A 22,068-nucleotide genomic window follows, 5' to 3' on the forward strand; every position below is an offset into this window, starting at 1 on the left:
TACGGTCATAAAAATACAACTTTCATGAAAATATGAGACCGAGGTGATGTGTCATTCCACAACTTGTTGTGACTGGCAGAATTGACTCCCTTTATCGGCAATCATAATGGACATATCCTGTCATGAATGTGACTGAGGAAAGACTGTCAAACAGGTTCTTACATTAAAGCCTTTGGGGGGGGGGGAACGTTTTTTATTCCAAACTTCACTATAATGATATAATGATTATAGTGATATAATAATGATTATATTGAATGATTAAATTGAACAAATGAGATGGATCTTTTTTTAAGAACATGTAGGCATCCTGTACATTCTTTAGGCTCATTTCCAGAACAGAACTGAACTGATACTGGGTTTTTTTTTTTCACTCATCACGAGTTTAACAACTTGCAAAACGTGCCTCAACATAAACCACAGATTTAGAAACGGGGCCGAGAGTTTTGCCGTTTCAAATTAGGACTACTAGTTATTTCTAGAGAGTATATCTTCATTTGTGCTTAAAATCGTATTATGTTTGGTAAACGTGGTTAAAACATAGCCAGGATGGGTGCTGAGCCTCGTTTCCAGAGATGTACGATGCATTGAAATAATACGCACAGAAGCATAGTACTGTAAATACACAGAATGTATGTTTTTAAGAGCTCATATCACCTGTGTGAGTCCTGTTTCTTGGTGCTCTGATTTCAGACTTGACCATGGGTCCAAATTCGGGTGTCATTAAGATAAGTATGGTTTCATTAGCGTTGTAAGAGAAACCAGACTTCCAGTGGATTACACTTCGCCAATGTTAGAGGCTCTTGCACAAGCTGCAGTGTTAGTAATACACACATATTTTCACTGTGTTTTTTAGACGTAAGGAGTTTTATGATATATTACTCGTCTTACATTTAGACCAACACAAATGTCAGTAAAAATATTTAAACCAGAGCAGCCATTAGGGTCATGTCTATCACCTTGCCCAGAAGTGAATAAAAAATAGTATTTTAAATGTCAAGAGTATTTTAAGTGAGTGAGGGAGCAAGATGCATGTGAATTTAAAGAAAAAATAAAAATAACCAGAGCTGTGCAATACGACCTTAGTGTGTAATGTTGCGGGTCATATATTTCCTGGTCGAGGTAATATGTTTAAAACTTAAAGATAATGTTTTAGGTTTAAGAAGAGGTTCACTTCCTCGCTGGCAAGAAAAATAAAGACTCAAATGTACTGAAGCATGCAACTGCGCGCGAACTCTTCAAGTCACTTGCAAATTAAACAGATGATCTAGTACTGCACTAGGGTTCGCTGTATTTCATATGAACACGACTCACTCTTCTGCTACTTACAATACTAATAATGATAACAATAATACAGCTTACCCCTGCGCTGAACAATCGTGCTCCAACGGCTCTCCAAGTAGCGGTGCTACGGTTGAGTGTGAACGGCAATCCATGCTTCCAAGCCCTGACCAATTTAGAAGCTGTCAATATCTTTGGCATATTCGATTTTTACAAACAAAAATGTCAGCGACACCTCCGCGTTAAACCACAGTCTGTTCAAACGCGCGTCTTGTGCGAGCAGCTGCGATACGACACCGGCGCAACCTGTCGCAGGAGCTCGACTCTGGGCTGAGTGGTGCAGTTAGCTGGGTCTGCGAGGAAGCTGGAAAACTTTGCAGTACTATTGCACTGCGCTTATGCCACATGTGCAACTATTGCATCTGTCTAAATTAGTCCCTTTGACTCCCTAAAGACAGACGTGAGTACATTTGGAAATGAGCTTTAGAGAAGCACCAGTGGCCTCAATTCTTCCTTTTTTTTACTTTAAACGACTACAATAAAAATGTAGGAATACGAATTTCAAACAGTATACGCAAGTACATGTCAGATAAAATTATCCGACATACATCGGATTTTACATTGTATTGTATCAATATCAATTTAACTTTATTTTATCAGGGCTCTTTTTGGTGCATAAAAGGTCGAGTAGAGATATTAATTGAAAAATCGTTACACGCTGTCCCGCAAAGAAAGGAATTTGTAGACGTTCCCTAAACCCACACACACCCATGAACTGCTCAAAACAGTAGCCAGAGCGACTGAAAGATCAGGTACAGGGTGTTTTGCTACAATATATTCACGCTTACATTTTATTTTTGCAAAAGTAATTTTCGTTTAGTTCCTAAAATTTTGCAGATGCGTTTTACTTCGGAAATCAAGTGGTCTGCATAACAGTTTTACCTCTCCTGGCTAATGGGGATAGTAGCCTTTCAGCGATTTAGTCTCGTACTGCGGTGCTTATGGCCGGGTTCGTGATGTCTTAAGAGCAAAACGTTGCAAGTAAGGGAACTTCGTCTTCAAAATAACAGCTAGAATTTGGTCGGTGTTTTATATTTTATTACAGAAGACGCCACGGAGGCACTTCGCTTCCTCTAGAGCCGAAGGAGGCCCCTGCCCACGCTGGCGTTGGCGATTTTCAGGGGCAGAATTTTCTCCGCTTCCTGCCGGTTCGGTTCCTGGTGCACCAAGCCCGAACTGGGCCAGAGCAAGAGCCTGAGCATCTGCGGCAAGAGAAATATGGAGCAAAGAGCGATCAAGAACCCGTACAGAGACTATGAGGGCACACCTGCGTGCACCCAGGGTCTCTTTGACCAGCAAGGCAGAGTAAGTCAGTGCGGTACTGTCTACAAAAGTGGTCTGCAGACGGGGGACTGTGTAACGGTGTGAGCAAACCCTTGAAAGTCTGCAGCTGCCTTTCACGAACAGAGACAGTATATGTTTCTCCAAACAGCGATTTGATCTCATTTCGCTCTGGCTCCTATAAATCCTAGCGCGTAGTCTTCTACAAAAAAATAAAAGTCGAGTGGGCTAATCTGAACATGGGTTTTCTCTGATTTGGTTGCTGTGGTGAAAACTACGTGAATTCTAAACGTGCTTTAGAATTTAGATCACAAAACGAGAGGACATTCGCCCCAATTGTTTTTCAGACGACTAAAAAAATCCGAGGGTCTTTCTTGAAAGTGCTGAGTTATTAATTGCGCGCCGGGTGTTGCTTGGATGCGATCTTTCTCTGCAGGTGCGTGAAAACGTCGTCCTGCGGTTTGGTCTGAACTGAAATCTGGAGGCTTTTGGCTCCAGACTTGTGTACGGGAGTTCTTGACAGTCGGTGGCGTTTTTATTTGAGAGCAGAAGTTTGAAAATTCCACCTTGCACCCTGCGCAAACTAGCTTAAACTATTTAGGCCCTGTGGCAAACCAGAAGTTATTGCTGCTGGTCTTTAAATTAAGTATATTTTATGCTGTATCTTATTTTGTTACCCAAACCCGTTCAGGCAGGGGTCGAATAGCTCAAAATGAAGTGTAGGGATTACAACGAGCCACGTCCGGTCGTATGTAATTGATTCATTGTCCATTCACATCACAAGAATATAAGAAGAGGTCATTTGGCCCATCTAGTTTTGTTCGGTGTTTCATTGAAAAACACAGTGAGACTTTTCGAAGCAGTGCTTCTAGGTAAAGGCTATTTGCAGTTCAGTTTTCCCTGTCATAAACTACTGATGTATAGCGAATAAAAAACGTTTTAAAATTAAGGGTATTAACAAAGAAATGTGTGTTTATTTCGTTACCTCCTGACATAACCCAGTTACTATTGAATCCCATACAGTGCTGGTTTCCAGTTAAGAGATGTATTTCTTCTCAATAGGAGCAATCCACAGTTAATATAAAAATAATAAAATACCAATAATAAGAATATAGCACAGCCCTCCTTTGTTATTATCTCTAATCTCACTCTACTTGTCACTCAAATGAGGTCTACTCCTTGTGTTACTTTTAAATACGATGCTACATCTAAAAACAACATAAGAAATTGCAAACATTGGAAATCTCAGTTCTATAATTGGTCTAACTTTACAGAAGCAAGCTTCATTTTAATGCAATGAGAGAGCTAAACCTGGCAGTTTAGTAACCAAGTTCTATCTTTTTAAAGATCTGAAATAGGTCTGTTCAGTCTCATTGGATTTCAGTCCAATGTACCATTTTCAGAGCCTGTATCAGATTTTGTATGTTGTAACATTTATTGAAAATTTAATATTTAAAGTAATTGCTAACATCCAGGCAGAAATGCTCATTTCTATTAGTCAGTCTGAAGATTAAATTTGTGTCATTTTATTAAGTTTTGCTAACTGTACAACAGTGCTGTGCACCTAATTTGAATCATTCTGCAAATTAAGTCTAATATTGGCTTAACGTTTGTGATGCTCACCTAACTTTTGTTAGAGCAGATAAGGTGAAACCATATCACCTTATATGCGTTACTACTCCAATGTTCTGATATCATCTTAAATTGAGACTCTTTAGGGGAAGGGGGACAACAGTGTTGTGGGTAAGTCTCTTACTGGTGGGTTGTGGATTCAAGTCTCCACTGCAGATATTGCTGTTGTACCCTGCAGCTACAGCAGGTACTGTACCCTACTCCAGTGTCCTCAGTCCACCCAGCTGTATAAGTGAGGAGAGAGAAGTGTTGTCCTTGTGTTGGACTGGCTCCCCTTCCAGGGAAAGGGTCACCCTCCCTCTCCCATTTAACACTACAGAAACCAAGGTGAGCTCTGGCCCAGTTATATCATAATTTCCTACAGAGGTGCAGAGTGATCAGGGACAATGCGTGTGGTAAAAGCAAGCTTTAAAGAGCAAAACAGAAGTGAAAAACCAAATCAGATACCAAAGACAACACGCTTTTGTATGATGCTGGCATTATACAGTAAATTTCCATTAAATTGCACAAATGTGCACGTTTTGCCAAAACAACTTGAAATGTTCAGGCTTGACAATATGCGTTGCTTCTTGAAGGAAAATACTTTGTTTTCAAATATGCAGCCTTGATAATAATTTTTTTTAAAAGCTTTCCCTTCTGAAATAAGGCTGACAATAGATTTCATCCACTGTGCACAAGGTCGCTGATTTGCAGGACTGATGTGCGCTGTGTCAATAGCCTGCTATTCAGAGTGGAGCTGAGTTATTTTCTTTTAGCTGTGCATCCACCCTGTGTCCTGAGTGACAATAGTGCAGCCCCAGTGACCAGGATTACAAGCAGACTGTAAGTCTGCTGATCAGGGCAGTAATTCTCGATTAAGGACCTCGACCTCTAGCCCTCTGATGTGGAATCAGCATTGTCTGAGAGCAGGCATGCTGAGCGGAAGTCATGAGTAAGCTGAATGTGTCAGCAAAGAGCCCAGATTTTGTATTTGAGCTGGGAGCAGTAAGTTAGGTTGTTGTCAGACATTTTCCAGAAATGTTTACACCTGCATGATCTTTTGGGGGGTGGAAGGGAGTTTCAGTGGAAAAATGCAAATCAAATAAAGTGGTCGAATGCTTTATAGCGATCTCTATTTCCTAGCACACTAGTTGTTTGTTAGGAAGTGACAGGAATTGGGCAGTCGTAGTTTGAATGGAATTTCATTCAGTAAGACAATCCTCCTTTTGTCATGTTTGCTTCCCATGCCTTGAGGGGTGGTTAAGTTAAATAATCCACTGAAAAGAACATTATCACTGATAATATCAGCAAACACATTGATATATACAGTACCTGTAAACGTAGTTCACGTAGGGAGCTGCGTTAGAATGCGTAGGCTGCAAAGGAACAAGTTAAAGGTTTATTCCACGTTGAAATGAGACGAAAGGAAACACAATGTTTCGGCTGTGGAGTCAAATGTTGTATAAATAACGTTTGAGAAGTGCGTATCGTTTCTTGTAGCTCACTCCAGACTTCGCAGGCCGTCTGAACAATAAGATTGGTGAGCTGCTGGCGCGGATGGAAAATGGGTTGAAGTCCGCAGACCCGGGAGACTGTACTGGATACACTGGTTGGGCAGGTGAGGATCCTGGGAGAGGCACAGGAGGGTGGAGAGGTGTGGGATACTTCTGAAGTCAGATAGGCTGGTTCTCAGATGTGTTGTTGCCATCTTTGTAAGCTCTTCTCTTCCATTAATTTGTTAATGAGAAATAATTTCTTAGATACAATTTTTTTTGTATATTAATGCCAGGTGATGCACACAAGAACTCTACGCATAACTTTGTCTTTTTGAGAGTTAAAGGTGAGGCAAAAATATAAACGTACTACCACTATAAACATACGCCTCCTGTTGTGTACTGGTTCACAGCAGCTTTCAGATTCAGTGGAAGTACATTTAAAACCGAGATCTTGAGGCACGTTTTCCCCCAAAAGGATTGTGGGAGTACATAACAGTCTGCCCAGCCATGTTGTTGTAGCCGATACCCTTGTTATTTTCAAGAAACAGCTGGAAGACACCCTTGGGTCAATTAACTGTCAACTGCTACACAGGCCGAGTGGGCCGATTGGCCTTCTCTCGTTCGTAACCTTTCTTTTGTTCAAAGGAAAGAGGACAGATACAGCAAGCTGTTCCCAGAAGGGCCTTCTTGTGGCTCCGGATTTACATCCTCCTCCCTCTCATTCCCAGGCATTGCCCTGCTCTACCTCCATCTGTACAATGTGTATGGGGAGTCTTCCTTCCTCCAGAAGGCCCTGGACTATGTGAGCAGGAGCCTGAGGTGCCTGACGCGGCGCTGGGTGACCTTCCTGTGTGGAGATGCAGGGCCGCTGGCAGTGGCAGCTGTGGTTTATCACAAACTGCAGAGGAAACAGGAGGCTGAGGACTGCCTGAACCAGTGAGCACAGCACAGAGCAAACCTCCTTGTGTTCCGTCAACCCAGGGGTTTTACTACTGGTGCAGCCGCTAGTCCTAGAGACCGTGGTTAGACAGTCTTGACTCTTGCATTTCTTCCCATTGCAAGCTTGTATAAGCTTGTGTATAAGTTAATGCTTAACTGCTTAAATGATATTGGGTAGCAAGAACAACTGAGTACTTAAGGAGCTGTTTGGACTGAGGTCCCATGACACCGACATGAAGAACTAAACCTGTCTGCTTCTGGTAGGGACTGCCATTATGAATTAATTTAATTCCCTGATTGCTCCATAAGCACAGTGCTGCCTTATTGACTGCACTAGTGTCTGTTGTGCAAGAATTAGCACCTTCAAGGATCTTCCTTATTTCAGGGACTTTAATGTAGAAAAGGATTTTCTAGAACGGTGAAGAAGGTGTCTCTTTGGTGATTTGCTGTGAAATCTTAATCTGCTTTGTAACTCTGTGTCGCAGAACATTTACACCTTTTAAGGCGTTGGGGTTGTCATGAAGGTATCCAACCATAATCCCACAAATTGTGGGTTCTGTGTCATTGGCTCCTCAGCCAAGCACAGACAGACATCAAGTGTCTGAACCTGTGGTTCCTCTCATAAAGAGCAGCAGATCACAACAGCAATCGCAACATCGCATCATCGGTAAAGCCATGAGGTAAAGTTAATCTGTCTCATGAGTGTCTAACCCAGCTCACATTCCCATTTAGAGGGTGAACAATCCAATACTAAGTGAATCCTACTTCACAGTTCTAGGAAGGATCAAAGGATCAAAAAGTGATGTCGCCCTGTGCAGCCCACTGTCCTTAATACTAGCCCTCCCCACCCAGCATTATCCCTGGACCGAGTCTGACTTGTGACAGGAACTCTTGTGTCATTGCTCCTTTGTTTTGATTAGATATATACAAATAATAAGATCATATTTGTTAATACATTTCCTTTTCTGCTTGAACTCTGCAACTTGTACCAGATTGCATACAGTGCATACAGGCCAGTATACAAGTTTATAGCAGATTGCATACAGTGCATACAGACCAGTATACACGTTTATAGCAGATTGCATACAGTGCATGCAGACCAGTATTAAAAATTGTACCAGGTAACATACAGTGCATGCAGACCAGTATAAAGACCAGGGTGAAACCAGTGTGCCGCGACAGTTTGTTTGCTTAGTCTGCTGAGGTGCGCGGTGTCTCTCCCCTCCCAGGCTGCTGCGTCTGCATCAGTCCGTGGTGAAGGGGGACTCCCGGCTCCCTGACGAGATGCTGTACGGCAGGATGGGTTACCTGTATTCGCTGGTCTTCATCAACCAGCAGTTCCAGCAGGAGAAGATCCCCATGCAGTACATTCAGCTGGTAAAGGACTGGTCCCGGGGGGTGTTAAACATTTTATGCCCCTCATGCTAGAATAAGTGAAAGCTGGATTTTTTAATCTATGAAGTAAGGCTTAATTCAAAAGAAACAGAAAGAGAAAGGATGAAACCGTATTTAGATTTCATGAAACATCACATCATCAGAGCTCCTTTATCAGTGTGAAGAGATTTTGAAGGAAAATATTATTTAACACAGCCTCCCTGGAGCGCTTTTGTTCGTTCATGATGAGATGGATTTCCCTTTGACAATTAGAAATCTTCAGATTGACAGTTGTTGGGCTGAGTTAAATGCACTCACTGTGTAGGGGTATAACAGGACCCTGTGGATGTGCCACTGTGGGTTTCAGATCTGCGATGCAGTCATTGCTTCTGGGGAGAACCTGTCCAAGAAGAGCCGGCACCAGGAGAGGAGCCCTCTCATGTACGAATGGTACCAGGAGTACTATGTGGGAGCAGCACATGGCTTGGCTGGAATCTACTATTTCCTCATGCAGGTAAAACCTTTCAATGGGCTTTACTTGCTCTGATTTGCTTTTGGCCCCCCATTAAAAAAGGAGTGTTGGACTCTTGCCTGTTCACTCTGTTTATTTTAGTATAAACAAGAATGTGTGTCTTAAATGTTTAATATAAACGATTTGTATGATTGATCTCTTCTTTACCACCCTGTGGTGCGGTGGCTCTGTGGCTAAGGATCTGCGCCTGTGGCTGGAAGGTTGCCGGTTCGTATCCCATGGCCAGCAGAGGAATCCTACTCTGTTGGGCCCCTGAGCAAGGCCCCTCGTTGGGCCCCTGAGCAAGGTCCCTAACCCCAGCTGTTCCAGGGGCGCCGTATAACCCCTGCACTCTGACCCCCAGTTTCTCCTCCTGTCTGTGTGTCTCATGGAAAGAAAGTTGGGGTATGCGAAAAGACAAATTCCTAGTCCAGGGGAAGTTTGCACAGTAATTATAGGGAAAGATCAGGCTGTTAAGTGACATTACTGATCATCTCTTAGCCAGGCTTTGGGGTGAGTGAGGACAAGCTTGTCAGGCTGGTGAAGCCCAGCGTGGATTATGTCTGCCAGCTGAAGTTCCCTTCAGGAAATTTCCCTCCCTGCATCGGTGACACCAGAGACCTACTGGTGCATTGGTGCCATGGCTCTCCAGGAGTGATCTACATGCTGATCCAGGCCTACAAGGTAGGCAGAGGTGGAGAAAGTGCACGTAGTTCTGATTAGTCTTGTCTCTGGCGTGCTATACCCTTGCTGTTGTCTGCCCCCATTGAAGAAAGTAGTTGTGTATCTATTGGAACAGGGTTCAGTGTTATTTAACTGCAAATAACGAGGCATTTCTTACATGTGCTTACCAGAACTTAGGTGTAATACACTGTGCAGCTATTCCTTTGCTTTAAAGTAAAGCAGCAGACGAAAACGGCGATCTCTTGCTCATAATGTCCCTTTCCAGCTGCTGTTAACCCGTGTTTTCCTGTAGGTGTATGGTGGAGAGCACTATCTGTCTGACGCATTGCAGTGTGCCGAGGTCATCTGGCAGAGAGGGCTTCTGAAGAAGGGCTATGGGCTTTGCCATGGGGCAGCTGGCAATGCCTATGGGTTTTTGGCCCTCTACAAGCTAACTCAAGACCCCAAGTTCCTGTACAGGGCCTGTAAGGTGAGTGTCGAGTCACCACAGTAGCAGTCGCCAAGCTTTCCTCTACAGCTCGTAGTCAGACCTGTACATCATTAACAACTTTTTTCATTTTCATTTTTGTTGGGATAACAGATGCATGGCTTTGCACGTGCTATATTTCTGTAAAACACGTTGAGATGGAGCTCATCTTAATAAGGCACTCCATGAACTGAAGACTAATGATAAGGCTCTCTAGGTGAAAGGGGCAGTTCCTTTATTAGGATCTGTGCAGAATGAGTATTTATAAATGCGTTTCGTCCAATTTATAAACACAAATCCAGCTGTGCACCAAATCCACTTGAAGGGTCTCGGGGATCGGGGGGAGTTTTGGGTTTGTATTTGTTTGAAAGGTGGAAACACTGTATTTGTGCTGAAGCCCCCAGAATACCATCAACCACGTATCAAGTCTGTGTTAAGTGGTATTTAAAACATGCTTCAAAATAAGTATAGCTTTCAAAAATGTACGTAACGTGACACTTGCATAAATGCACTTGTGCTCCTGTTACATAACACATAGGCCTCTGCCACACAATAGATAATCTCACTGTCTCTGATCGCTATTTCCTCTCTTTTCTCTAGTTTGCTGAGTGGTGTCTGGACTATGGGAAACATGGCTGCAGAACCCCTGACACTCCCTTCTCTCTCTTTGAAGGTAGGAGGATAAAAGTGAACAGTATACAGTATATAGTGTGTGGTTACAGTGATACTGCAGAGTTAATTGGATGTTGCCTTTGCTGGAGATGGGCAGGCTTGTTATATCTATCCCAGTCCAGTGTAGTAGGTGAAGCAGTTAAAGAGCCTCTTAGGTATTGACTGGAAGAGAGTTCTGCAGTTGGATGGGAATATTTGACACTATTATATTAGAGTTTGTATAAAACCAGTCTTTAGATGTATCGTATCTCTTCAGCAGCCTTATCCTTCCTGTAACCCACTTTTCTAATATTACAACACTACGCCACTTATCTGCATACTTCTGGAAGAAACCATCATTGGTTCACTCAAAATCAAAAACTTTCACACTTTGTAGGCGATTACTTAAATTCTTTTTTTTAATAGTTCAAATTAAATAATTCCAACCTTTTCTGTTTTCTGTACCTGTGACTTCCAAAGAACAGGAGGTCTTGGCAAGTGAATGATCCTTTCTCCCTAAAGATTTTCATTTCTTAAATGGAAGTGTCTAAATTTTACTTTTGTCTCGGTATAACAGTCTCCTGTGCAGATAAAGCACACATAATGGAAAATAATCAATATAATCTGAAAGGGTCTGTACCGATCTATCCTCTTGAGCAGGACTCTTATCCTGGGGAGTCTTATTCCAACAGATTTTGCAGGTCACCATTATATCGCCAGTTTCTAAAGATATGAAACCACTCCCTAGTTGACTACTGTTAAATCAATTAATGTAGAGATCATACAGGATTTAAACTCTTTGGCCCTCAAGGACAAGCATCTCTTTCTAATTCATAGCTGACAGGTGTTGCCAGTCTCTATGAATGGGTGACCTACAGTACAGTATAAGAGTAACTGGATTGAGGCTCTCCATCACCAGGATTGAAGACCATTGCTCAAGAGAGACTTTCTTAGGAGGGGCAGTTGATCATCAGTTATTTTTATTTGGATCTGAAAGAATAGGTATTGGTGGCAGACAAAAGTATTTCTGTTTTTTTCCAAAGATCCCTCTCTGCAATGCCCTAAAATGTTCACACTGATCATTAGAGTCACAGAGCCTTCTGTCAGTAAACTGCAGCTGTGTATTTGTCAGAATAGGGCAGCACGTGAAATCCTATTCTGCATCATTTTTTTTCTCTTTAATTTTTATCTGCAGGTATGGCTGGGACCATCTATTTTCTCGCTGACATGCTGCAGCCATTGAGATCTAAATTCCCAGCATTTGAATTGTAGAAAGGGGAATATTACCATGAAGTAAGCTGGACTGCATCACCGGAATATACCATGTCCTGTTCAGCACTGTGCTTGTTTTTCGTTTTCCGTTTTCCTGCATTTAAGTTTACTGTTGGGGACATATTGTATCTGAATTGTGAAGCCCTTGCATCCAGTCAGAATGGGCTGAGGGGCAGTTTGTAGTTTTTTTGTTAAATAAGTAGTGTGATGCCAACTTCTATGTTACCGTTAACAACATCTGCATAATTCTGATTTTATGGTGTTCATTTGCAGGGTTTGTTTTGTATTTATTAGCAGTCCTAAATGAAATTCAGTATCATCTGCAAAATAAAGCAGCATCATTCTCAATAGGTTTTTCAACATTTTGCGGTGGCACAGAGCAGGCTCAGCGGAGAAGAGAGGACTTGAAGAATAAGCCATGTCTCACGTCATGTCACATGACATTAACCTAGTGTCCAGTGAGAGATCAGGTTATGATGCAGACTCCACCTAAAACGCTAGATATGTATGCACTGTGGATCAGGGTAAACATAAAATGTCTTACTCTTGACTTTCTCTTGATAACCCCACTCAACTTGGTATTTGAGTGTTGTGGTATTGAATGTCTAGAATCTCAGAGATCTGCCAATTGGCAGATAAAGCTTTGTACCGGTAGTTGCCAAACACTTTTGCGTTTCTTTTTTTTGATGGCTCTAAAACAGGAGTTGTCTGGTCCTGGTCCCAGTGGGCTGACATGTCTCCTGATTTTCAAGACCTTTTTAAGGAAGCAGCACCTGAGGAATGGGAGATGTTGTAATAGGTAACCAGCTGGTTTTGCTCGTTAAGAGCAGAGCTGAAATGGAAGCCCATGGGCACATGGCCCTCTGGGACCACAGGACCAGGACTGGACAGCCCTGCCCTGTAGGAAGGACAGCCATGCAATGGTATGGGAATTGTCTACAGCTCGAGGATGATTTGAAAAGGCACATTTGTAGATGCATGGTGAAAGAGATTCATTCTACTTTTCATACATGTGGAAAAGAAAACAGCTATACTGTATATGAAAGTATATTTAGAGCATAATTGAAGCTAGCTATGAAATACTCAAATACAATTGATTTGCAATGGTCTTTTTGTAAATATGTGTTATGTTTATTGCTATAAATTAAAATATGCGTTCTGCCTTATATTGTTTATTTCAAGCTTTTCTGTAGAGGAGAAAAATATTTGGATGGGCTTTTTTATTTCTTGATTCATGCTTGTATTTTAGTTTGTTTTCTTTTACCGCTATTGTATTGCTTATGACTTAAATACGTTTAGAACAATAAACAAGTATTAGACACTTCTGCGTCAGGCTGTCAGCTGGGGAAAATCCTGGTGTGAAAGTGAGTGGTCAGCATAATCATTTTCAACCTTTTATTATTGTTTTTAACTCGTTTCTTCTGGGAGCCTAGTCACATTTTTCATTGAGATCTTTATATAATCCTGATGATATACATAAATGCTTAATATAATATCCAATCCTAATACTGTACTAGAGTCAGGCTGGGTCTGATTGCTCTCTCCTGTGGTTTTCAAGGGAGCACTTATCATTTGGTACCCTCACAAGAAAACTGCATTTCTCTTCTGCATAGAAAGTGTTTATGAGGGTATAAGAAGATAATTAAGACCTTATTTAACTTTTTAACTTAAGGTATAATTTTGTTAGCATTTTTATTTCAAAGTAACATGTTTGTCTTTATGGCCCAGTTTGGAGACGCAATTGTTACTTGACTGGTGACAACAGCCCTTGTGACAAGTTCGTGTGAAATGAAGACCTCATCCATCTCATACATCCACTGTCAACACGTTGTCATATAACCCGCTTTGTTTTCACAGTCCCAGGCCACGGGTCGTATAGTATACTCGATGTAAAATGTCAAATGGAACTTCCAATGCAACTGGCTGCTGGCACTGCAAGCTTTAATAATCAATGCGCACTGGCCTATTTTGGCCACCAGGTGGCAGCAACATGGTTTGATTTCATTTGTTCCAACGCGCAGCTGCTGGATCTAGCCGAGTAACAGAAGTGTACAGCACTAGAAGCTGGGCTGATCGAAATATTGGAAGAATTTCTCTTTTATTTGGCATGATGGTTCAGTTTGTAGTATTATCATATAAAATAACTGTACTGTCTATTTATCATTTGGAGTTTTATAGAAATGATCATGCTTACGATGAATTAATTAAAAAAAGATGGAGCGACTACTGTTCTCTTAATGAAGCAGTGTCCTAATACATTTGCAAATAGTCCAAATTTAGGAAGCCAGTCTATTTATATTTTGGACAAAAGCCATAACAGATTAACTTTTTTAATCGCTTTGTACTCCCTGTAGAAATCTGTTCATGTAAGTTTAAATTCAGTTTATGATTAATTTAAATGTTTCAGTTTTTCTGCTAAAAAGCCTTGTGCATAATGTAACCTTAAGGTATTTATGCCAAAGTCAAATAGATCTGTGATTATAGTCAAGCATTGGAAAACATTCTCATGCTTTTAACTGTTTAAACCTTGTAAGGACACATAGAAATTTCTATTCTATTAAATGTTTTGCTTACTGTGTCCTTTATCGAGTTCCAGTGGGTTTTCTGCAGTTTTCTTCCCTTTTTCAAAGATGTGCTCGCTGGGTTACTGGGTGTCTGTTATCTAAATTGTGCAGTGTGTGTGTTCACCCTGCGATGAACTGTCAGCCTGTCTGTTATGCAGTCCCGCCTCACACCCTGGCCTTCTGGGACAAGCTCCAGGGATTGGTGGCTTTCTGATCATGGATGAATAATGCAAGCAAATTGCTGATAATGGCCTTCCTGTCTGGTATATTGGTGTTGCTGTTAGAGCTGTTGGGTCATAACCCATTTGCTCCAGGTTCAATACTGAGCTGGTGAGCCTTATATAAAGTTTGTACTGTATGTCCTGGTGGGCAGGGGGTTCCTCTCACTTCTGTACTAATTCAATACTAGACATTTGTATTGCCATTTGTAATCCTAAATATTTTATAGGAAGCAATTAAAATGTATAGAAGCTCGGAGAAACAACAGTAGGGCGCCACAGTGGCCCAAAAGCCAGGAGTGCTGCCTCACAGCGCAGGGGCCCTGGGTTCACTTCTGGACCTGGGGTGGAGTTTGTATGGTCTCCTTCAGTTCACTTGAATTTGCTCTGGGTTCTCCAGTTTCCCCCCCACAGTCCAGAGACATGCTGGTAGGTGGTTTGGCTTCTGGGAACGTTGGTCCTGGTGTGGGTGTGTGTCTGTGTGTCTGCCCTGCGGTGGACTGGTACGCCGTCCGCGTGTTCTCATTGCTTGCTGGGTGAGGCTTCACCCAGCAGCCCTGAATTTAATGAAGAAGTTAGAAGATGGATGGAAGCAATAGTAAGAGGAAACTAATTCAGCTCTCATGACGGCCTTGCTTTCTGTTTAAATTCATTTTAAATGAGCGGCTTCCTTTAACTCTTTCTTACACAGCTCTCTGATGTCTCAGGTAATCTGCTGCAACCAAGTCTTGAATTGAAAAGGAGTCAGGGAGTGCGGAATGTCAGTGATGGATTTGAGCTCTTGAGTGTGTTTTGTCTTAAGCAGAGAGCTGAGCAGTGATCAAGTCGAAAGTGTGTTTTATTTTTCTTTAACCCAGCACTAGAGTAGAGTGAAAATAAGTGTCAAAGTCAGAGCTGGGTTTGGGTTTAGATCTAGGGAGATGGGAGCTATGACTGAAGGAAGTGTATGGCATAGGTTTGGTGCTAGAGTAATGGCAATTCTTTTGATTGGGGTAATAGCTCGAAGATGATTTGAAAAGGCACATTTGTAGATGCATGGTGAAAGAGATTCATTCTACTTTTCATACATGTGGAAAAGAAAACGGCTATACTGTATATGAAAGTATATTTAGAGCATCATTGAAGCTAGCTATGAAATACTCAAATACAATTGATTTGCAATGGTCTTTTTGTAAATATGTGTTATGTTTATTGCTATAAATTAAAATATGCGTTCTGCCTTATATTGTTTATTTGTTTCAAGCTTTTCTGTAGAGGAGAAAAAATATTTGGATGGACTTTTTTATTTCTTGATTCATGCTTGTATTTTAGTTTGTTTTCTTTTCCTGCTATTGTATTGCTTATGACTTAAATACGTTTAGAACAATAAACAAGTATTAGACACTTCTGCGTCAGGCTGTCAGCTGAGGAAAATCCTGCTGTGATAGTGAGTGGTCAGCATAATCATTTTCGACCTTTTATTATTGTAAAAGCTCCTGTGACCTCTGACAGGCGTACAGTGACAGGTGCAACTCCATTTGTTGTCCTCTCACCTCCTGGAGTGGAGCTCGTGGTGTGTCAGCTGACACTGCTCTGTAGGTGGTAGAGCCTGGGTGCGTCTGCATGATACAGTCTGCGGTGATATGTAGTGTAGGTGTTTCCCAACTGAATGATAATTCCTAGCAGCAGGTAAAGTGGGTTTTGTGACATACTTCTGTAGATTAAGAATGATAGTAAATGTAAAAGTAGATGAGGGCTTCATATAAGGTGAGATTTTCAAAACTTACTCTGGGCTTCTAATTGTCTTTTTCTGTTATTTGTCGTCCTGGCTACTACAGTTCAATAACTGCTGAAGATTAAAGATGGAAACAATTTTGGATCCGTTTTCAGTTTCTACAAAGTAGTGGATGTTGCAGTCGCAGATTTGGTTTATTCAGAAGATTGGATTGTTCAAAAGATCTGCATTGGTAAAAAGAAAAAAACAAGGGGAAAGAGCGTTCTCATCGTGTAAGAAGTAAAGTTTCTAACTCCGGTGTCTGAGCGGATATGTATAATACAGTCTGTCCACCCTAAAGAACCCCTGAATTCAAGTGGTGATACAATTTCTCACTTCTCTAGCTGAGCTGCTGTGTGCCTGCTGGCTACAACATGACAGCCTGGTGAACAAGCTACATATCCCCATGTACAGTTTTATATTACTGTCGTTTGTAGTTGGACGTATTATCATTATCAGTCATTTCAGAGTATGTATAACTATTGTATATCTTCTGTCCATATTGATCAAATCAACCGGTATTATTGCAGTTCTCAGAGCTGATCCATCTTATTTTTTTAAGCAATGGGTTCATACTCTTGAATTTTTTCTAAAACTGTGGCAGATAAAAAAAAAACTATTCTGCTCTTAAGAAAGCAATTTGGTCTATTATCAGGCTGAGCTTCAGTCTGGTTGCTTAGAGCTTGTCAAGCAGTGAATCAGTGCTTTAAGGAGCTGCACCCTCTTCAAGAAATCCCAAGACATCTCACACCCCCAGTTGGAGTGCTATATTTAGATTACATCTGTCCCTTAAGATAGTCTCGGTTTCAGTTCATTCCTTCCATTGCACTCCAACTGGTGGGTGCTATTGATAGGCAGCCATGTTGATTGGACAGTCCAGCACTGACCTCTGTAGTGTCCTGATGTTTTGGTACCTTCTGTTTCCTTGTACCATTATTGTCCCTGGGTAGCCTCACAAGGAGCGTTACGAGTAAGTCACAACACAAGGGGACTGCCTGTATTCTGACCTTTGACCGTAACTGGTAACGTAAAGCCTGGCATTCCAAGACTAGTGGAGTCACCTGACTCCCTGCCTCAAGCTGGGTGAGCACTGTCACTCAGCCATTCCAGGGAGTTTTGTATCCAGGTGCTCTTGCCAAATCTGCTGCATACTTAAAGGAGACAACCAGAATAGCCTGAATTACCTCTCTATTTTAGTAACCTCTCAGATGGACAGTCAAGACTGATCTCCATGCTCTGGCCTGCTAAACCTTATAGTAATGCTGGGAGTTAAAGTTCTAACAATTTGACTAAAAAGAGTCACTCTTTTGCTGAGCCACACGCCTGTTAGGTTAAGGCTTAAAAGTCATTCAGCAACATGTCCTTCATGAATCTTAAAGCAACAGAGTCTGTACATAAAACCATAGGGATGATGTGTTAGAGCAACAATCTGACCCAGACAGATCCCTGTACTGTATCGCTCATCTCTTATTTCAGCTCCTTAGAACAGAAATTACTGATGGCACATGCATGACTTACCACCAGATCATTCTACAGGAAGGATTCAAATAATGTGCTTTTTAGCTTGTGGGTTTCAAAGCCTAGGTTTTTCCTAGCACTAGAAGCTGGTTAAAACATTGTTAGTCTTCAACTTGCTAATAAGCACATAGATAATCTTCAGTTAGAAGAATAAATGTTATGTTGCATATCTGTGTTCATGTTCAGAGTTAGTAACCAATACACACAAGACAGATCACAAATGGACTTAGGAGCTATTCAACACATCTAGCTCATTTAGTAGTTTGTACAGTAGTTAATTAATCCAAGGGTCTCATCTACAGTACCTGTTTCTTCAATAAATCAATTTTATTGGCTTCAAAAACATGGCTGGGTAGCTCGTTCCCAGAACCATTTGGGTAAAAAAAAGTGCCTCCTGTTTTCTCTTTTAAATGCCCTTTCATTATAGTTTCCACATGCTCACTCTGGTTCGTGTTTCACTGTTTTCCATCTTGCAGGTTTTGGGTTATAGGATATGGAAGATGTACAGTAAGTGCAGAGTTTAAGGTAGAAACAGAACACAGCACTTGTGTTTGTATCACAGCTTTGAGAAATGTCAATAAATATGTGGATTTATTTCTGAACAGCAGACAATATATGAAATATAATAATGTAAGATAATGTCAGACTTTTTTATAACTAGAAAAAATGGTTTTGATAGGCATCTGTTCTGAATGACGTCACTGATTATATTGGGATATTCAGAGCATTTCACAACATTGCGTAGACCTCAGTGCCATTTCTCCAGTACAGTTTATCCTCGTCAGAAACTTTGGCCTCCTGTCCAACTGTACAAGCTTTCCAGTATTAGGTCATGCAGAGGAACCTATATTAATCCAGATAGACATGGAACTCCCTTGACATTTACTCTACTTTGTGCATCAAGCCTTCCTTATACTCTTTGGTGAGACTGCAGAACTGAAAAACAGAAATCGCCACACACAACAAATGCACAACATGACCATAAGACTTTACTGTGGTGGTTATTATTGTCATACTGTGTTACAAGTTTTTTTTTTTACTCTAAATTGTCCATTTATTGTGAATTTATATATACTGTAAAAACAGAATACCTGGCATTGGTTTCTAGTTTTTGTCAGACGTGTAATTATGCAATATAGGGCAGATGACATTAATTTAAGCAAGGTTTTTTGGAGAACAAAAATAGAACTGGGGAATTTTCTGGTATTAATACAATATTCTTGTGATCCTGTGTGGGAAGAAGGCATCTGAGGAAGAGTGACCTAAGGGAATCATCATCCACATTAGAAACAGGGGAACAAAAAAAGAACTGAAATAACCAATAACAACAGCATCCTAGCCTGGGATTATTCTTATTTTTATCACAAAGGATAGCTCAGAAATGCCTTCAGTTGTGACTTTTAAAATTATTTTAATGTTGAATCCTCAAAGAAAGATGACCCAAGATTTCCACATTGTCAGTATGGTTCACTGCAGTACAGTTTTACTGCACTATCCAGTTCAAAACAAAATCCTCACTTAACAATACAGACACCCCCCACAGACTCAACTAGTTTAAAGTTGCCTTCTGTTTTCACTGATGCTTCCCAATGTTAGTGATTTTTGCAATCAGGAGACCTCTACCTTGGTGTGTTTTCTCAGCTGCCTCCGTGTGCTGGTGGAGGGGATGCAGCACATCTGAAAACAGGAGTAAACGTCCAGACACCTGGACATCCTGCATAGTCATGTGCCTTTGTGTCGCAGTGTCTGTAGAAGGAGCTCCCTGCCTTGCTCTTTGCAGGTACCCTGTGCCTTCTGTTTTCAGTTGCGGTGGAGCTCTCCGGTATCTCCCCCAAGCCTACCCTGAAAAGGTAACTTGCTCAATGACAAATGTAGCAACCAACTTTTTAACACTTGGAGGATTTCAAGCAATTATTGTCATTATTCGTGTACAATTCTTCCCAGCTCAAGAGACAAAAACAAGCATGGTTGTTAAGCCAGTCGTGAGGTCAGGTAAGTGGGATGAAACGACCAGTCAGAGCAAAATGCAGAAACCGTGGAGCACCCTGGCACTACAGGTATTGCACTTGGTATCCCGATGACAGCTGACACGTCCTCCCTCTCCCATCACCCATTCTGTGGGAGGGGATTGGCGAGGATGTGAGGTTAGAATGTCTTGAAAGGCCCCCTCCCCCTCTGGAGGCTGGCAGGACGAGGACGGGGGCTGGGCTCGGGGCAGAGACGCTTTTAGAAGAGGGGAGACAAAAGGCGGAGAGCCTGGAGTGCAAAGTCAGCCAGGGCAGGTTACTGGCACCGCCAGCTGCCTGCCGCCTCTTCTGTGATTTATTGGGTTGGCCACAGAAAGAAGAGTCACGCTGCTTCCTCACCAAATGTCTGCTGGGGTTTAAATTTGCAAAATGTTGCTAGGCATTCCCCTACATTTTAAACTACTCTTTAATGGGCTTTTGTGCATGACAGGACAGTGTCAAAACGTTCACATCGCAATGTGTGTATTTACACTAGGCTAAATGAATGAAATTAAGGATAACTACAGTATACAAAATACCACACCCGCAGAAAGCTAGGGAGCTGAAGCACTGTGTCTTTTTTGTGCTTTTCAACCTGAAATTTACATCCTTGTTCTTTACTGCCAACGCGCACTTTACTGCCAACTCCCAGCTCGAAACTCTCCAAGACTACTCTGTACGTCTACCCGTGCTCGAAAGCGAGCATGCCCTCGCAGATGGTGTTCACTGAATCCTCACCAGTAGTGTTCACCCATTAGTTGTACTGTAAAAGAAAACTGCTCATTTTACAATGATTGATTTTGTAAGATGATGGACCACTCACTCGGATTTTCTAGTCAACTCGGTAATTTAAGGTACGAGTTAGTGATTACTCGTCTAGGCTGGAAAGGATGTTCAGTAAACTTGGAAAAGGCGCCACTGAAAAGTGTATAGAGCTATCGGCTAAATATGAACACGAGTAATGTTTTATTAGACCATATGAGTGGAAAAAACACTGTTTTTAAATGAAAGCGCACGTAGTATTTGGAGTTAAGGAAGCTGCGCCAGGGAGTGGAAGTGAGATGTGCCTGGGGTCCAATGTACTGGCTCGTAACGTATCAACTGCCACAGCAACTGGTTGTTAATGTGTCACAAATATGCAAGACTGTTCCAGTGATTTCTCTGAAGGGACCTGAATCAAATGTCTGTACTGGCTCACATCCAGGGCACTGGAGGTTGACTAAGGAGTTTTGTTTTACCCAAAAGCAGCTCCGCGGCTCTACTACGTCCAACGCAGCACGTTGATAATTCCCTATCAAGTGTCAGTTCAGTAAGCACGTATTGAATGCCGAATTCCCCATAATGGAGTTCCGGAATGCAGCAATTCACTCAGACCATGCAATACTATTTCAAGTACCATGGAAGACTTTGAAACGGTGAATCAATATCCTTGCAGATATCACAGGCAGTGCGTCTGGATATAGGGTGTGCAGTCAGGGGGCACTGTAGCTTTAAGGTCGCTTTCCGCGACTATAACTCTTTTCTGTGGCGAGAATTATATTTCATGCAAAGGATGGTACCGCTCTCAGAAGCTGAGAGGATACACACGTGATCCTGCGGTACTTTCCTAATTATAAAACCCTCGCAGAGCGGAGTTCAGACACCAGAAAACGAACAGATTTTGTCTCGTTGAAAGTAAACGCATTGGTTGGCGGAATAACAAAAAAAAACTGGAAACGACAACGACATGTTTTCTGTTGTTTCCATGACGAGTTTAGAAATTTCTTTGGAGAAGCACTAGAAAAGACGGGTCTTCACAGAACGAACGCTGTTCAGGGAATGCGTCATTAGCTACGGGAGAGTGGCCAATTCGAGCTAATAAAGGCGTAAGAGTAAGTTTGGTGTGTGCTTCTTAATAAAACAAACGATTAGAAGCAAGATAATTCGTTAGAATCTGATCGTTGGAAGATGTACTTCAGAAGAACCGGTAGCGGGCATAGAGAATGTGCTTTAGCTCGCTTCCCTCTATTAGAAAACAGGGATGGGCATAGACAGTAGGGAGTATATGAGACGACGAAGACATCTCTGAATGCATCCTTATACGACGAGGTGTTATTTTTAAACGCTTCTCTTGCTTATTCGACAACTTTCTAAAAAGAAGGGACGTTGGTGGGCGGGGCCCAGAAGGAACGGGGCGTGTACGACGCCGTGTACACGCCCTCTTCCTTGCCACGCCCCCTCGGGCTGCCTGAGCCAAGCGTCCAGGTGTAATGCGACCCCGAAGGTATGTCGCCTATGTGTCAGTGGAAAACCACACATTCCCCCTTCAGCAAAAATAAACTTCTAGGAAAGGTTAAAATGCAGGGAGCCACGAACCCGAGGTGTCACCGAACCCCCTCAGAAATTC

General features: G+C 41.9%; 2 protein-coding genes across 3 annotated transcripts in view; one reads left to right on the forward strand and one right to left on the reverse strand.

The window, feature by feature from the left end:
* Positions 1–1,739, reverse strand: part of cps1 (carbamoyl-phosphate synthase 1, mitochondrial) — a 61,218-nt gene extending 59,479 nt beyond the window's left edge. Inside the window, exon 1 of one of the 2 annotated variants that reach the window (XM_015358273.2) lies at positions 1,360–1,739. In XM_015358273.2, the coding sequence (XP_015213759.2) occupies positions 1,360–1,479 (120 nt within the window). In that variant the 5' untranslated portion in view covers positions 1,480–1,739. The remainder of the gene's footprint in view (positions 1–1,359) is intronic. The other variant, XM_015358274.2, reaches the window with a different exon arrangement.
* A 255-nt stretch (positions 1,740–1,994) lies between these two features.
* Positions 1,995–12,789, forward strand: lancl1 (LanC antibiotic synthetase component C-like 1 (bacterial)). Its single transcript, XM_006636298.3, has 10 exons — positions 1,995–2,090; positions 2,384–2,643; positions 5,731–5,848; positions 6,455–6,662; positions 7,895–8,042; positions 8,407–8,553; positions 9,052–9,234; positions 9,527–9,703; positions 10,301–10,373; positions 11,547–12,789. The coding sequence occupies exons 2-10, from the start codon at positions 2,557–2,559 to the stop codon at positions 11,621–11,623; spliced, it is 1,218 nt and encodes a 405-aa protein (XP_006636361.2). The 5' UTR covers positions 1,995–2,090; positions 2,384–2,556; the 3' UTR covers positions 11,624–12,789.
* The last annotated feature ends 9,279 nt before the right edge of the window (positions 12,790–22,068 follow it).

This window comes from Lepisosteus oculatus, chromosome 12, assembly GCF_040954835.1.
Source record: "Lepisosteus oculatus isolate fLepOcu1 chromosome 12, fLepOcu1.hap2, whole genome shotgun sequence".
Classification (NCBI taxonomy): Eukaryota; Metazoa; Chordata; class Actinopteri; order Semionotiformes; family Lepisosteidae; genus Lepisosteus; species Lepisosteus oculatus.

Coding starts and splice junctions, on each gene's coding strand:
- lancl1 (XM_006636298.3), top strand. CDS start 2,557: ATGGAGCAAAGAGCGATCAAGAACCCGTACAGAGACTATGAGGGCACA. Junction 5,849..6,454: donor TGGATACACTGGTTGGGCAG/GTGAGGATCCTG, acceptor TCTCATTCCCAG/GCATTGCCCTGCTCTACCTC. Junction 8,043..8,406: donor CCATGCAGTACATTCAGCTG/GTAAAGGACTGG, acceptor TGTGGGTTTCAG/ATCTGCGATGCAGTCATTGC.